The 16,800-nt window shown below is 33.7% G+C and overlaps 1 protein-coding gene across 1 annotated transcript; it reads left to right on the forward strand.

The window, feature by feature from the left end:
* On the forward strand, positions 4,510-13,698 carry LOC109361085 (phytochrome-associated serine/threonine-protein phosphatase-like). Its single transcript, XM_019606403.1, has 10 exons — positions 4,510-4,681; positions 5,319-5,465; positions 5,565-5,632; positions 5,846-5,903; positions 9,410-9,520; positions 9,623-9,673; positions 11,562-11,705; positions 11,783-11,878; positions 12,416-12,487; positions 13,452-13,698. The coding sequence occupies exons 1-10, from the start codon at positions 4,601-4,603 to the stop codon at positions 13,533-13,535; spliced, it is 912 nt and encodes a 303-aa protein (XP_019461948.1). The 5' UTR covers positions 4,510-4,600; the 3' UTR covers positions 13,536-13,698.

A 16,800-nucleotide genomic window follows, 5' to 3' on the forward strand; every position in this document is an offset into this window, starting at 1 on the left:
TCTTTTGTCTAATCAAGCGCATTTGTTCAATTTACCCAAAAATAAAACAGGTTAATTGTTAAATCCCAAATTAATTCATTAACTTTGTTTTATGCTTAACTCATATCTCTGCCTCATTTTTGACCTGGGTTATCTTTTTGATAATGTCAAAAGGGGGAGAAAGGTTGTTTTGTTGTTTTTGATTGTGCAAGTTGATCGTAATAACAACTTCCGAAATATTTGCGCATCATATAAATCATGCCAACACAATCTTCAAGCTAATTCATCAAACAATTGTTATTACAAATGATGTAATGTTTGTAGTGTTTGTCATCATCAAAAAGGGGGAGATTGAAAGTGTGCATGTCAAGAGGAACACTTTGGAAAGCTCTCTTTATATGTCATGGTTTTGATGAGGACAACTTGTGCTAATAAGAGCTTGAAGATCATCAACAAATCAACATGCTTAAGTCTTTTGATTGGTACTAGGCTTAGACTAGAAACTAATTTAAGTTGAGTCTAAGGCTTAGGTCACCTAATACATATCTCATATGCATAAATCTTTTAAATCATTTCATCCTTGAGATATGTCATTCATAATATGTTCATGCATCACATAAATACATGTATATGTGCATTCTAGGCATAAACTAAGTGTTAAACATGTATGAATTAAGTGCATAACGTATTTGAGTTTTTGTATTTAAAATTACACATGAAAATATGATGTTAATCGATTAAGGCATACGTTAATCAATTAACCTAACTGTTTGAGAAGTTGTTGAAACTGAAAAACTTGGAAAACAGAATCAGTTACGTTTTTGAACAACGTTAATCGATTAACCAAGGCTTTAATCGATTAACTAGGCTTCAGAACTGAATCTTTATAAACTGATTTTACATTCTGTAAATTCTGTTTTCAAACTAATACATTGTCATAGTGCTTGAGTTTGTATTAGGTGTTTAGAGTAAAGTCTTACTTGTTAAATATGAGCTTTGTAATTGCTTAAGTTTTTAGAGTAGAGTCTTACTTGTTAAATATGAGCTTTGTAATTGCTTGAGTTTACTCTATAATTTTGTTGTGAAAAATTGTTGTAACATTGGGAATCTCAAGGTGTCGTATCACCTAAGAGATTGAGTTGTATCTTCATATTGCTTAGAGTTCTAGATAAGGAAAGAACAGAGGTTCTTGGCTGGGGCTACGCCGAAAGAAAGGTTTTCTTTGTCGGTAGGAAGGGAGTCAAACCATAGAATAAGGTTCTTTATTTTCTTGTGAATGTCTAAGTTGTTGTAATTGGATGATGTGCATGTAAAAACATTGATTCAATTATAGTGAAGAAAATCTCCCAGATCAGCCGGGAGTCCTGGATGTAGTTTGCAGTGGATAAGCAAACGAACCAGGATAAAAATCGTGTTGCAGGATTTTTCTTTCTCTCTCTCTCTTTATTGCATTTAATCGGTTAACTTGTATAGTAGAATTAATTGCTATATTCTGTATCTGTGCTATACTGTTAATACTCTGATAAAATTGTAAGCTCTGTGTATTCATTTCATTATCGGTTAATTGTCGTGCAAGTAATCGAATCTGCCTAAGCTTACTGTTTCTGTTTTAATCGATTATGTCAAGTGCGTTAATTGATTATCTTCATTCTTTTAATCGATTAAATTGGGGTGATTCAGCATTAAGTGTTGAGTTTCGAAAAGCAGATATTCTAACCGCTACAACTATTCAACCCCCCTTCTAGGTGTATTGTAACCACTGATACCTAACAAATTCCAAATTTTAATAGACTAATAAAGTCTCAAAAATTTAATGACATAAGGGCTCCACACACCCGAACAACAAAAATGGGCAACTAAATTGATTGGTTTTCAATATGAAATCAAATATAGATCTAGTACCTCAAATGGACGCTCTATCCCGTCTCCATTCCGATGAAGTCTTGATCTTCTCTTCACTGACTTCACCACTGCCAACCATATTGGTTTAGCTCCGAGCGTATTATCCCTCACCACAAGGAATGCAATTTGTCAAAAAAAGTGAAGAATATCATGATTCACCATCTACTAGTCATTCGGGTCTCAAGCCCACATTGGCCAAGTTGACTACCTCTTGTTATTGGCCGGAGATCTACAATCAGACAAAGGCATACATTAAACAATGTTCTACTTGTCAGCACAATAAACATGTTCCAGCTCGAGTCAATGGATTATTACAACCCATCCTAATTCCTGATAAGGTGTGGGATGATGTTTCCATGGATATCATCACCAACTTACCAATGTCTCTTGGTCACAATGTAATATGGGTAGTAGTGGACCGATTATCAAAATATGCACATTTCATAGGCTTACCTACCAAGTTCAGTGCCGAAGTGCTTGTTGGTCCCTTTCTGATTAAAATAGTACGACTACATGGAGTCCCACGGTTTATCATGTCTGACCGTGATAAGCTCTTTGTGAGTTCTTTTTGGAAGGAATTCTTCCACATCCAAGGTACTTCTCTATGCTTTAGCACTACCTACCATCCCCAGTCCGATGGTCAGACAGAGGTCATAAACATGTGCCTCCAAACATACTTGCATTCTTTTGCTGGGTCACAACTGTGACACTGGTTTTGCCACCTCGCTCTTGTTGAGTATTGGTACAATACTAACCAATACTCGACAATAGGACTCACAGTGTTTGAAGTTCTTTATGGCCGAAAGCCTCCAACCCTTCTGAATTTTGTGCCACGGTCTACCACATCCGAGGGAGTTGTGAATATCCTGCAAAATCGACAAGAACTACTTTCAATACTCAAATAGAACCTTTTCCGAGCACAACAGCGAATGGTTGCACAAACTAACTCAAGGAGAACATATATTACCTTTCAAGAGGGTGATTGGGTGTTGCTGAAACTACAAATATAGACAACTCTCCCTTGCTCGTCGTAACTCACACAAACTAGCCCCGAAGTATTTCGGCCCGTTCTAAGTGACTAGAAGGATTGGTTTGGTGGCTTACAAGCTTGCTCTTCCTCCTTTAGCACGGATCCACCCCATTTTTCATGTGTCCCTCCTTCGAAAATTTCATGGGGATCCCGAGGTCAATATATTCCTCTGTCGATGGGTCTTGTCACACTCCATAAAGGTGAATCGATGCAACCGGAGGACAATGGACTCGTGAGAGAACACAAGAGTGAAGGAGGGAATGACGTCTCTATCTCTAGAGAAACTGTGAGAAAGAAAAAACACAAGAGAAAGATGAAATAATTCTTTCAGAGAAGAAGCACTTGGTTAATGTCAAACAAAATGAACCCTAAAGACATATCTCCATATTTGAGTTCTGAAGGGTTTATTAGTGGGGACCACCTAATTAATTGGCTCCCTCAAAACTCACAGTTAGATTTAGATGGTAAAAAGGTGCACGTTTCCAACAATCCACTTGGCCACAAAAATGTGTCTATATTCATTGAATCTTCCTCAAAGGACATGCCCACATGGCCTTTGTCCTTTATAGTAGGTTCCAACAGTGTAAAATCAATATCCAATGGTCCATCTACAATTTCGTGTTCATCCAACAATAATGCTCAGAACTCGAGCCACGTGAAAACAGGCTGTTCCAACAAGCCTAGTCCTTCACCATCAGGTCTGGCTACAGTTGGCACCAAGTTACTCTCAAAGCCATGGGAAACAAATAAAGTCAGCCCAACAATTAATGATTTTGCAGCAACCCAAATTAAAATATCATCCACAACTTTGGATTCCTTTTTGACCCACCAGAGGACGCCACATGGATCAAACAAAAGTGAAAAACGGGACACTCTATTTTCCATTAGCCCACCCGTTTTCCACTCCCTTGTTGGATCAGGTCGTCCGCAACTTGTTGGGCCGATCACACACAATCAGCGTTCAAACCTTAATGACAAGGTTATTCATGATGGGATGGGCAATGATATGAACCAAATTGTTAATGAAAAAAGAAAGTCTGTTAGGCCAACTTGGTTAAATGATTATGTTTAATGAATTGGGTTGTTAAGACATCTGTCCCTTATTGTGATCCACCCAAGTATATGGTGTAGATCAAAACTATCTTATATATTTTCAATTCTCCTTCTTTATATTGTAAGGAAATGCTATAAATAAAGGAAACAAATATAAATTCAGTAAACTTTTCTTAATTTTTCTCTCTTTGCATATTGTTCCTAAAAAATATAATTCTCAAATATTATAGTCGTAACAAAATCTCTCTTCTTACATAAAACTAATCTAGGGATAGATTAAGAAATTTTTTCCTAAACTTAGGTAAACTTTTCCAAGGAAAATAACAATTTAAGAAAAACATTAAGAGGCTGAAATCAAAAAATAATTAATTTAAGAACTAAGGGAATAGATTTGCTCAAATATTATTAACGAAAAAAACTTAGTTATTAAAACAAAAAGATAAAAATATATTTAAGATAATTTTGTATTTATAATTTAATAAAGTATAAAATAGTAGAGAAAAAAAATATATAAGATGGATCCTAAAAAATGGTTGAGAATAATAGAGTAGAAAGGTGTTTATATTGTTGACTGGTGCCACCCTCCTTCTTCCATTGTATTATTTCGCAGAGCCGCAGAAAATAACAAAGAGCGACATGGATTTGGACCAATGGATCTCGAAGGTTAAAAGTGGCCAACACCTTCTCGAAGACGAGCTTCAACTTCTTTGCGAATATGTATCTCTCTCTCTCTTCACTTTTCTTCTTTCACTTTAGGGTTTCTATTTTCAATTACTTATTACTCTTTACTTCGCATCGTTACTCTTTTTCTAGGGTTTATTTTATGCTATTTGAATCTATTTATGATTACGTAATTGCGTGTCGTTTACTGCATTATACCTCAATCGCTTTGTGAATATTGCGAGTGGTTTTGATAATCGTAGAAGTGTGTTTGTTAGATGTCGTGGATCTGATTTGCTAGGGGATTAGATGTTTAGTGAAAAGTGAGTCTGGATTTAGTGAAGAATATGTAAAGAAGGTTTTGTGATGTGGCGATTTGTGGTTCTTTGGTATGTTTGGTTGGAATGGAATGCTGAAATTGTTACTTCAGTTCATTTGGGATGAGAATTGTTTTTTCTAGATTCTTATTGGTTTTTCTAGCATGCTTTGCTGGTTTTTCTAGATTTTTTTAGTTCTCAAGGATTTTTTACCTGATTGCGTATTTATTATCCTCTTCAGTCTGAAAAGTTTCTGTGTCGACTTTTGCGATTATTTCACCTCAGGGTTATTGATAACTTGTACCTTTTATAGTGAAAGTTGCAGATTTCAATGTTTTTTAATTTTTTATTAATGAAATTGATGATTTATGTGTCAGGTTAAAGAGATCCTTATTGAGGAGTCCAATGTGCAGCCTGTCAATAGTCCTGTAACTGTTTGTGGCGATATTCATGGTCAATTTCATGATCTAATGAAGCTTTTCCAGACTGGGGGTCATGTGCCAGAGACAAATTACATTTTTATGGTATGTTATTCACTTCTCCCAAAGACCTGGATGACGTGAGCAATCATTTTTACTGTTTTATCCATCCATGACTGCTATATCTTTGTAAATGTATGGCAGGGAGACTTTGTTGATCGGGGTTATAATAGTCTTGAAGTGTTCACAATCCTTTTGTTACTAAAAGCTAGGTATGTGATTTTCATGCATTCTTGTATGTTCATAAATTACTGTGTTATTGATGAGGTCATTTGATTGTTTTATCTTGACGTTGGAAGCATTAATAAGCTTCCTAGTGGTTGTAAGTTATTGATTATGTTTGGATATCAAATGTTAGAACTGTTGTAATGTTGTAATTATATAATTTTTTTATTTATGCTAATTTTCTCTCATTAATTTCATAGATACCCAGCCAATATTACGCTCCTACGTGGAAACCATGAAAGCAGACAACTAACACAGGTACACTTCTGTTCTATATGTTGGCTATTGTGCCTGGCATGAATCTTTTTAGGATTGTACGATTTTATTTTAAGTAAACAGCTTCTGCAAAAGGGGAGGGTTTGTTGAAGATTTCTGCACCATGTCATTTCAGGATGCTAATCTATGCTTAAAAAGCATTTCTTATGTGATTGTTTGCATGTCACCAGAATTATAGCATGAATAATTCTAGAATTTTTGGTTTTATCATAGTGAGCAGCCTATGCAATAGAGGAGGGCTATGATATTGCTGTTTACCATTCATTATTTTAGCGTATGCCAATTCTAACCTTAGATAAAGCTTGTGATGTGATTATATGCATGTCTTCGTTGCATGTTCCCTTGCTGTGTTATTTTCTGCATTGGATGTGCTGTAGAATTCACTGTGACCAGATTAGGCCCTTGATTATTTAAAATTTATTCCTTTGAAATTTTGTATCTAGAACTAGACAACCTATAAGAGTCTACTTGCTAGGATTTTTTCTGGTATTGCAATCAAGGTTTAGAAATGATAGTTAGGTTTGAAAATGGCCCAGAGAGCAGATATAGTTCAGATGCAAACAACATCTCATCTACCATAGATTGAGATTTGGGATTGTGAATAAGGGAAGTGGAAATCAGGTTGCTGCAATGCAAGATATGAACACTTAATATTCGATTTGGTGGGATTTTGTTCACTGGTTACCTGATTTGTTTTTCGACCCGTGCATTACTGCCAGGAACTTGGCAATTTTAGACTCGTTGAAAAGTTGTGTAAGCCTTTGATATATTGTGGGGTAATTGTGTTCTTCCTTGTCTTTTGAAGAACATGGATGTATGTCTTGGTTATCAGCACAACACATCGACCGTTGGGTGGTTATAGGCCATATTCTAAACTACATTGCATTCGGTGTCAGCAGTGTTGCCCATGGCGGATGTCAAAATTCAGCAATGAAGGCGTTGCGGGCAAATAGCGGACATCATAATGGCGGTTGACAAAAAATAAATAAAAAATATAACATAATAGGAAAAATAAAATAATAATACGATAACATATAGTTTAATAAAAATCATTAAGTATCAATGTCTAATAACATCATAAGATCGGTAAAAAGTACAATAAACAATACTAACAAGTCTTGCAAAGAGCCACAACTAAAAATCAAAGCAAAACACAAATATAAAATGCAAAACATTCATACTGTATGCTATCTTATTTTTGGAATACACCGTGCTACTGTTAAATAATTGTTTTAAATTTGTATATAAAGTAAACTGAAAAAAAAGTGGGAAAAAAAGTAATCTGGACAAAAAATTAAACTGGAAAAATATATATTTTTGAAAGTAAATTAAAAAAATGGAATGAAAAGGAGATAAAGAAATGAGAAAACAAGAAACAAGAGAGAAAGAAAAATAGAGAAAGGGAAAACGCAATGAAAAAGAGTTAAGAAATGTGATTGTGGCGGTGATAGTCGAGGCAACACACAACAAACTCAGTTTTTTGAGAGATAGAGGCAATAAGGAGAAGATGCAAAAATAGAAAGGGGTTATGGTTTTATTTTTTAACACATGAATGGGCCCAAAAAACCCATCCCAACCCAATTTTAGAAAAAAAACTGACCAGCAAGCCAAAATGCCGCCATGGCGGCTTTTTCGAGCAAAAGGCGGACACGGCCATATGGTAGGATTTCCTAAATGGCTAATGGTGGTAGCCTAAAAAACGCCTCAGCCATGGCGCCGCCATGGCCGCTATTGGGCAGCACTGGGTGTCAGTCATAGTTTCTAGCTATATTTAGTTTTTATTATAAAAATAAATTATTTCAGGAAATAAGTAGTGTTCCTGAATGTGTTTTCATTGAGCCCCACTTGGATGTTCTTTTTGCAAATGGTATATGGACTGTGGAGCGTATCAAGATTTACAAGCACGTGACTTTTATATAAGTCAAAGTAAGACAAAATATATGGACTATGGAGTATACCAAATTCAAAACGTATGCAATGCATTCCGAATTGTTCCAAATATTAATTTTGGGCCATGAAATGTTAGTTTTTTGTAGGCAAAAGTTCATGATTTTCTCTTGACTTTGAATCATGTGAACTTTGATCCTTCAACTTTTATAAACGTGCAACATGATTCTCTAACTCCTAAAACTCTACTAGATGGTCTCATTGTCCAAAATCTTAACAAGGCACATGAATTTCGGTCAACATTTTGAAAGTTGAAATAAAAATGGGCCTAGTCACACATTTTGAAAGTTGAAATAAAAAGTGCATATGATCCTAATGTTATATGGGATTGAATGTTATATGGTAAAATGTCAACATTAGAATAAACTCAATATAGCAGAGATGATAATATTGCATTGGATAAGTGGACATCCTAGACAAAATGTCTAAGAATGAATGCGTTACAGAGAAAATTGTGGTAGCTCTTATTATAGAAAATATGATAGAATTGTGCCTTAGTTAGGTTGAGCATGTATGGAGGAGATTGTTAGAAGGCCCCGGTAAGAAGAGTAGATCAAATGGAGGTTAGACCAATTTATAGAGGAAGATGAAGGCCAAGAAAAACCAAAGGAAAGACAATTAGGAAATATTTAGAGATGATTTTTCAATGAACAAAATTTGTGATAGAGCATTATGACATTTTGATCTAGTAACCGACCCCATATAGTTTGACTAAGGCTTGGTTGTTGTATCCAATTACTCTTGCTAAATGGATTGCATTGAGTGCAGCATTGGTCTTCCTTTTAACATTTAGTCCTTCATCATAGTCACAGATTATGTTAGACTTTAAAGAATCTCCTGCCCTTCTTGTTCATTTGATACTTCGGTTTTTCTGTTTTTTTTGAAGACTTATATGTCTTAGGTAACATCAAGAGCAAGTGAATACTATTTTAAAAAGAGCAAAAACGTTTTCAGTGCTTCATTTTTTAAAGCTGATCCAAGAATGCCAAAAAAAATGTAAAATGCACTTAGTCTTTTAGACATACATGATATAAGATATTTTTTAAAAGAAATCCTAAATAATTCATCCAAACAAGCACTTAGTCTCATTTTTCTTCTTGGCTAGAAACATCTTAGTAAAGCAACCTTGGTTGTAAGTGTGCATAAGAACATGCAGATGTTGAGCTTAAGACATACATGAGATAAATTATTGATAATTTGTTGTAGTGTTGGTAAATGCAAAATTTTATGTCTATTGACACATTTTTTATTTTGATATATATCTGATCTGCCTTTTTATACACCGATCAGGGTCCCTTTGCTGGACTACATTGGTAATTCTGATAATGTTTGGAGATATGGTTCTAACGTTAGAAGTCCATTGATTATATAATGGATCCAATGGCGTAGGCTTATCTGCTATCATTCTATTACTCTTAGAAAGTACATTGATTATAAATTTTACTGCCCTATCTTAATAGATAAGTTGTAAATGCTAAGATTAGAAATTTGAAACGTCAAAATTTATCAAGCTAATTTATGTTAAGTTACTGTTTTGCCAGGTCTATGGATTTTATGATGAATGCCAGAGAAAGTACGGAAACGCTAATGCTTGGCGATATTGTACAGATGTTTTTGACTATCTAACACTTTCAGCAATTATAGACGGAACTGTATGTTTCTTTTACTCCCTCCCTTCCATGTTAGCTTTTTTATTTTTATTCTGAATTCTGTTTTGAGGATAAAAAGGCTTTTATATGCTTTGGTTGACTTAGGTACTTTGTGTTCACGGTGGCCTTTCTCCGGACATTCGTACAATTGATCAGGTCCTCTATCTTCCTTCCCAGTTGCTGATTGAACATAAAATTGTTGAAGTTTAAAACTGTGTTTGGATTAGCTTATTTTGTGCTTAGAAAAATCTTATAATAATATAAGATGTAGAGGATTTTTTTCATGAGAGCAGAAAACCAATATAAGCCCCATTGAGAAAAGTAGTTCATATGGAGGTTAGTTAGAGAGAGGTAGGAGACCAAAAAAAATTCCACGTAAAACTATTAAAAGGATGACCTTTTTGAAAACTTGTTTTATGACAGAACTAAGGCGTATTTTGAGCCATGTAGCTGTCCCTACCTAATGGGAAAAGACTCGTGTTATTGTTGTTGAAAACAGACAGATAAAAGTTTTCTTTAAGCAGCTGCTTTGTTTAAAAAAAAACCAAATATGTGCTGTATGCAGTTGTCAATTTGCTAACTTATTTTAGCCAGATGCCTAATTACATATCCTGAAATAAATAAATTGTAATTTTTCACATTGACATTGTTGTGTATATCTATCACCCTATCCTTATTTTGTCTGTGTTTAGACACATCATATGTGGAGCTGATTTGTGCATATTAGAATTAGATATGCTTGTGTCTTGTACATATGACACCTCTTGACTTTGCTTTCATAATAGAAAGTCTTCATTTACTTTAGCTCTCGTCCTTCCTTCTGCCCCATGCCTCCTTGGCTCTTCAGTGAAGAAAATATCACTATTTAAATAAATTAATAATCTTGCAAAGTTGGATGCATTTATATTTCTCTCCCTTAAGAAATCCATTAGTTGTTTCATTTTGATGTACCTGTTGTTTAGTCTTCAACAGTTACCAAATGTTTCTTGGATCAATATAATATATATATATATATATATATATATATATATATATATATATATATATATATATATATATATATATATATATATATATATATTACATAAAAATGCTTTGTCAATGAACATAATGTTTGGAAGTAAGTCCCATATTGCCTGCTTCATTCTCTTAGGCATAGTTTAAACACTTGTTGAACTACTCCTCTCGTTGCCCACTTAGTATTAGAATCAGAGCCCAACTTCTCTCTAGTTGTCATCATAGGTCAAAAGTAACCCTTTGCCTAGTCCGACATACTTCTGTGGAGGGGGCATGTTTGGAAATAAGTCCCACATCGCTTGCCTCATTCTTTTAGGCATGGTTTAAATACTTGCTGGACTACTCCTCTTATTACCAATTTGTTTTGAGATTGAACCTTAATACATGATTTATGGTAGAGTATTATGACATTGTTTGATCTTTGTAGCCGACTTCACCTAGTGGAATTAAGACTTGGTTGTTGTAATTATAAAAATTATTACAATAATAACAACCAAGCCTTTATGCCACTAGGTGGAGTCGACTAAATTGATCGAACGATGCCAAAGTTCTATCATAAATTATATTCATTGACAAAGCATTGAGCTCTAAGTCTTTCTTTATCATTTCTCCTATGGTTTTTGTTGGTCTCCCTCTTCCTCTAGGAATTGAACTACCTTCCATTTTATCTACTCTCCTTGCAGTGGCTTCTACTGGTCTCTCCTCAATAAATGTCCAAACCATTTAAGGCACAACTTTTTCATTGATGCATTCATTTCTAATCCTATTTTATCTAATGTGCCTACTCATCCAACACAATATTCTCATCTTTGTTACATGGAGTCTATTCTCTTGTTGATATTTTATCATATCATATTCAGTCCCATATAAAATTGCAGCTCTTATAACCCAACAAAAATACTCTTTAGGTTGTTGGTCATTTACTTTTATTTATTTGTATAATTGAAAAGTAGCTTATGTTACATTTTTATGAAGTGAATAATTACATATATTGGTTTAAGAGACAGTAATATACATATAATACCAGATAAGGGTCATTGAGCGGAACTGTGAAATTCCTCATGAGGGGCCTTTTTGTGATCTAATGTGGAGTGATCCTGAAGATATTGAAACTTGGGCCGTCAGTCCTCGTGGAGCTGGTTGGCTTTTTGGATCACGTGTCAGCTCTGAGGTGATATATTTGATTGTTAATTGTTTATAGAAGTGTATACTATGTGCGTATTTTACAAATGCATTGTTTTCATGCAGTTCAATCACATAAACAATCTTGATCTGGTTTGTCGAGCGCACCAGCTTGTTCAAGAAGGCCTCAAGTATATGTTCCAAGACAAAGGCCTTGTAACTGTAAGCATCTGTTTCTTTTGAAAAGTTGAAATGATTTCAATGTAATTTCGTTTTTTAAATTACTATTTTTTAAGGTGATTCTGTCATGTGTGACGGCCAATAAGGTTCTAGTTATAAATAGTCCAGTAAAGGGCTACAGAAAACCAACAAGGGATGGTTCGACTGCTAAGATAGCATGAGCTCAGTAGTTGAGGGGTGTCTTCAATGCAAGCGTTTGACGAGGGGATGGAAGATTGAATACCCTGAGTTGGGATTACTCTTACACCCAATGGATGTGAGGAAACCACCACACGACCAAAAGAAAAGGGATAGAGAAAGACCTAAAGAAAACATTAGGAAAAACTATTTAAAAGGCTTTGCTCGAAATGGATTTACTAAAAACTTGGTTAATGATGAGCCCAATGGTCTCAAATCTTCGAGTCATCCGTTTTGCAACCTTGTAGGACTTAGGCTTGATTTTTTTTTGTATTTTACTTGCATCGCAGACTCATTTGAAAATTACACTGTCAATAGATTAATTCTTTTAGAATTTTGCAGGTATGGTCTGCACCTAATTACTGTTACCGTTGTGGAAATGTAGCTTCTATTCTCAGTTTCAATGAAAATATGGTGAGTCATCTGAAAGTTGTTTTATTTTAAGTATGTTTGATAATTATCTGGCTTACTGCTTCATTTTGCATATCTCATTGCTGGTAATATTTTTATAAATCATGACATATTTCCATAATGCAACTGAGTGAATATTCTTGTATGATATGTTTAAGAAATTGACAGACAGAAGAATACATGTCTCTGGCAGTTAGATTTTTTATTGTTTTCATAAAAAAGTCTTATTAACCTAAGTTAGAGGAATAACTGAATAAGCATCAAGGAAAAAGAACAGAAGTGAATGCTCACATAAACTGGTAGGATACTATTCTTAAGTTAAAAGCCCAGTTTCAACTCTACCACTTGGGCTTAATGAGATATACCATGTTAAGGGCGGTCCATTGCATAAAGCTCCCACATAGTGGGATCTAGGAATAGTAGATGTACATAATACTCCCTTTGCAAGTGGAGAAACTGTTTCCAAAATTTGAACCCATTACCTCCATTTCACAAGACAAACTATCTTACTTTGCTCTAAGTCTCACTCTCTTTGGTACTATGTTACTGACTAAATTTTAAAATGACAGGTCAATGTTAATAAGTGGTTTTTATATATATCACATTCACATGTCTTATGCTGGACATACCCAGCTTAATAAATCTACTACCTTTATGCATGAAATTTTAAGTCAAGTTTAGTAATTTTGTAGCTGAGACGGCATAGGGATGGCGTGTATGCTTCCACTTATTTGCTATTAAGTTGTTTTGTAGCACAGAATTTTCTGTAAGTGTAATGAAAATTATATCTTGTACCATGCATATAATACATGTATATAATTTGAGGGTTGCTTCATTTGCTATGATCATGAAATGGGTGTTCTCAGAAAATATATGCAATCTTGTAAACATGGATTTATGGCTGTGATCTTCCTTACAAGTTGCCTCGATTTGTTTATAAACACTTAACTCTTTTATCTTATAACAGGAGAGAGAAGTTAAATTTTTCACTGAAACAGAAGAGAACAACCAGATGAGAGGGCCTAGGACAGGTGTTCCTTATTTCTTATAACTGAGCAAAGTTTTTTTTTTGAATTTATTGTAAAATTATATTGTAAGTGGTTTACTATTACCCTTGGACGTTGATAGTCATGTATTATGAAGATTCAAATACATTGCTTTTCTGAAGGTTGATGTTTATTTTTGTCTCAAGATTTCCCAATCTAATTGGTTTGTGGTGTCCCAGCCATGTTACTTGTTTTGGAAATATTCTATTTTTATGACTCTAGTTGCTCTATTTTTGAAGGCATGTAAGGTAGTTATAATTCCAAAAACGATACATTTTAAATTGGTCCTTGGATAACTCTGCATCTGGATTCTGGTGTAGTGGCTTGCCTGAACAATTTGTAAACCTGTTTCATATGAACAGAGTTATTATGAATTTTTATTAGTTATTACAATTGTTTTGGCTCATTGACTGGGAATCTCAATTTACTTGAAAAGAGGCAACGAGATGAGATCTAGCATTGTGCTGAGACGAAACATAGCATTAATAAAGTGATTTATCCTCACCTTTTTTAGATTCATTCTGCAAAGGGTTTTGGTTAAGATTTATTTGTTTTTTTAGTGACATGATTATTCAATCATTTCAATTTTTTTGATCAATTGACATAAATTCAATAATTTATTATAGTCTCCTTTTTTGATTTAAAATGGTGATTTCAGGATTGTGTGAAAAAGTTACCTTGTAGAGCTTTTCTTGTGTTATAGTAAATAAATACTCTTCACTGACGATAAATATGTTCATCCAAATTTATCAAGGACAACAATTGTTATTTTGAAATTTAGATTTGTCCAAAAAAGCTGTAATAACTTCTCCGTTTTTTCTTCAAAATAATTTAAAATCTGATTCTTTTAAGTTCTCAGTAGTTTATCTATCAAAATGAAAGTTTTGAAATATTTTCACCAAAAAGGTGTTTCTTATTTTTTGAAGAAACTTGAACAAACCGGCCTTATATGTATATACTTGATTACTACTAGTTTTATGTTTGAAAATGATTTCAAATAATCAGTTTGTTTGGATTGTAAAAAATCAACTCTGTATATTAAACTAGTAATAATTTAGTTTAAGGTGTTGATTTAGTAATGTAAGGTTTTCTGAATCTTAAATAGGTTAATATGTCAAATGTTTACTTCTTATGAGCCACCTTTGTTGAGATATTCAATCACATACTTAAAATTAATCACTTTCATACCTAATAACCTAAATGACATAAGGTAGCAATACATTTGGTTATACAAAAAAAATCAATAATATCATATAAAGTTATTGTAATAGATGGAATAGTAATCTTTTTTAAGGCATGTAAAGACTAACAGAAAAAATCAACTCTGGACATGAAGATTAATTAATTTTAAGGGATAGTACTTATCAAAATTCAAAGTAAGTTTTGCCTATACTAATAAACCTTTTCATGCATATAATAGTGATTAAATCTTATAGCTTAGTTGCGTCTAGTCTCTCATTTTTTAGAAGAAAACCTCTAGGCAAGTCCCTCCTCCCTGCGAGATTAGGTAACCTTATTCTCCAACACAGAGGAAGCAAGATTAATCATGAAGGTTGCAAATAATATCATGTATAGACTAACCATATCTTATATTTATGCAAACATGCATGACAATTTCCGTAAGATTTGGGTTTCACTATTAGTATGTTTGATGAGAAGGATTTGCATAGGCAAGCATAACTAATAAAATATTTTCACATTATTAAAATTCTTTGGGACATCTAATAAGGCTAAAACGTATGTATATGGAATTTAAAACCTATGTTTTCATTAGGAAACATTATACTGAGAATTGATGTCAATGCTCCCTCCGTCCCAAAAAACAGATAAAATTTTGGAAATCAAAACAAATAAGGGACATGATTTTAACGTTTTATCTAAAAAATTGATACATAACCCAATAATGTAAAGTAACTTTTATTGATTTTCCATTCACACTATGATATGCACTTTCCAAATATTTTTATTTAGGGTTTTGCTAACCTAGGTAAAAATGATTTTTAGTTGGAGTAGGTTAGCATTATGCACCAAGACTTTTGGACAAAATTAACCCTCCTATTTTAATTGTAATAGATTTAGTAATAAAGGTAGTTTTATAATTTCCATTTACAAAAATTACTCCTCATCCCTAATCTTCTTTCTCCTCCTCCATTAACATAGTTATCTCAAAACACCAAAACCCCCTCCACCACCAGAACCGCTGCACACCAACTGCCAGTACTGTACCCCATCCCAAACCCACACTGTCGCATCGCCCAATACTTTCCCACATTGTTTCTTAAATTAATGAAATGATGCTATATTTTAAGTTGTGCATTTGCCATTTTTTGTTTTGCCATTTTTTTGTGTAGGTGGATCTTGGCCTTATGAAGAAAATTCCAATATGTCAGTTATAGATTATTTCAATCTTTGTGTGAAGATTTTCTATATGGAAATTACCTTCTTATTTGCAAGAACATTAACCTTCTGATATGGTTGTAAGCAGATGTGTGATGTTGAGCGGACAATAGTGCAACAGTTCTTATAATGGAGGGGTTTTTGGTGGTGGAGGGGTTTTCGGTGTTTTGGGGATAAGAAACAACATGTGGTGGTCCTAGGCGATGTAGTGGTGTGGGTTAGGGGTGGGTCACGATGATGGCAGTTGGTGTATGGCAGCCGCCGATGGAGGGTTTTTTGTGTTTTAGGACAACTAAGTAAATGAGAGAGGGGAAGAAGGTTAAGGATGAGAGTAATTTTTTTTGAAATGGAAATTATAAAACTACCCTTATTACTAAATCCATTACATTAGAATAAAAGAGTTAATTTTGTCCAAAAGTTTTGATGCACAATGTTAACCTACTCCAACTAAAAATTATCTTTGCTAATGTGACATACATATAAATGAATTTGTCAAAAATACAACATAAATATATGTAAGACTGATTATATATAATAGATATATATATATATATATATATAAGACTTATATATATATATATATATATGTATATAAACGGTAACATATATTATATATAAAGTCAACTGATATATGCAATATGAGGAGAGATTCGTTCACACCCAAGTTAAGTTATACTAGTTATATTCAATCTGAGTTGTTCATTTTCTTAAATCCAACGAACTAAATGAGTGAAATTTAAAAGTTATTTAAGATTTCTCCTTTTCCCTTTCATCACTTATTTCACTCGCGCTTATGCTGTGTTAGATTTAAGAAAATGAATGATTGAAATTAAATGTAGCTAGTGTAACTTAACTTGAGTTTAAATGGATTTA

Source organism: Lupinus angustifolius, chromosome LG11, assembly GCF_001865875.1.
Source record: "Lupinus angustifolius cultivar Tanjil chromosome LG11, LupAngTanjil_v1.0, whole genome shotgun sequence".
In the NCBI taxonomy this organism is placed as follows: Eukaryota; Viridiplantae; Streptophyta; class Magnoliopsida; order Fabales; family Fabaceae; genus Lupinus; species Lupinus angustifolius.

Excerpts from the sequence above, each read along its gene's own strand:
- LOC109361085 (XM_019606403.1), top strand. The coding sequence starts at position 4,601 with ATGGATTTGGACCAATGGATCTCGAAGGTTAAAAGTGGCCAACACCTT. Across the intron at positions 5,466-5,564 it reads AGACAAATTACATTTTTATG|GGAGACTTTGTTGATCGGGG; the intron begins GTATGTTATTCA and ends AATGTATGGCAG. Across the intron at positions 5,633-5,845 it reads CTTTTGTTACTAAAAGCTAG|ATACCCAGCCAATATTACGC; the intron begins GTATGTGATTTT and ends TTAATTTCATAG.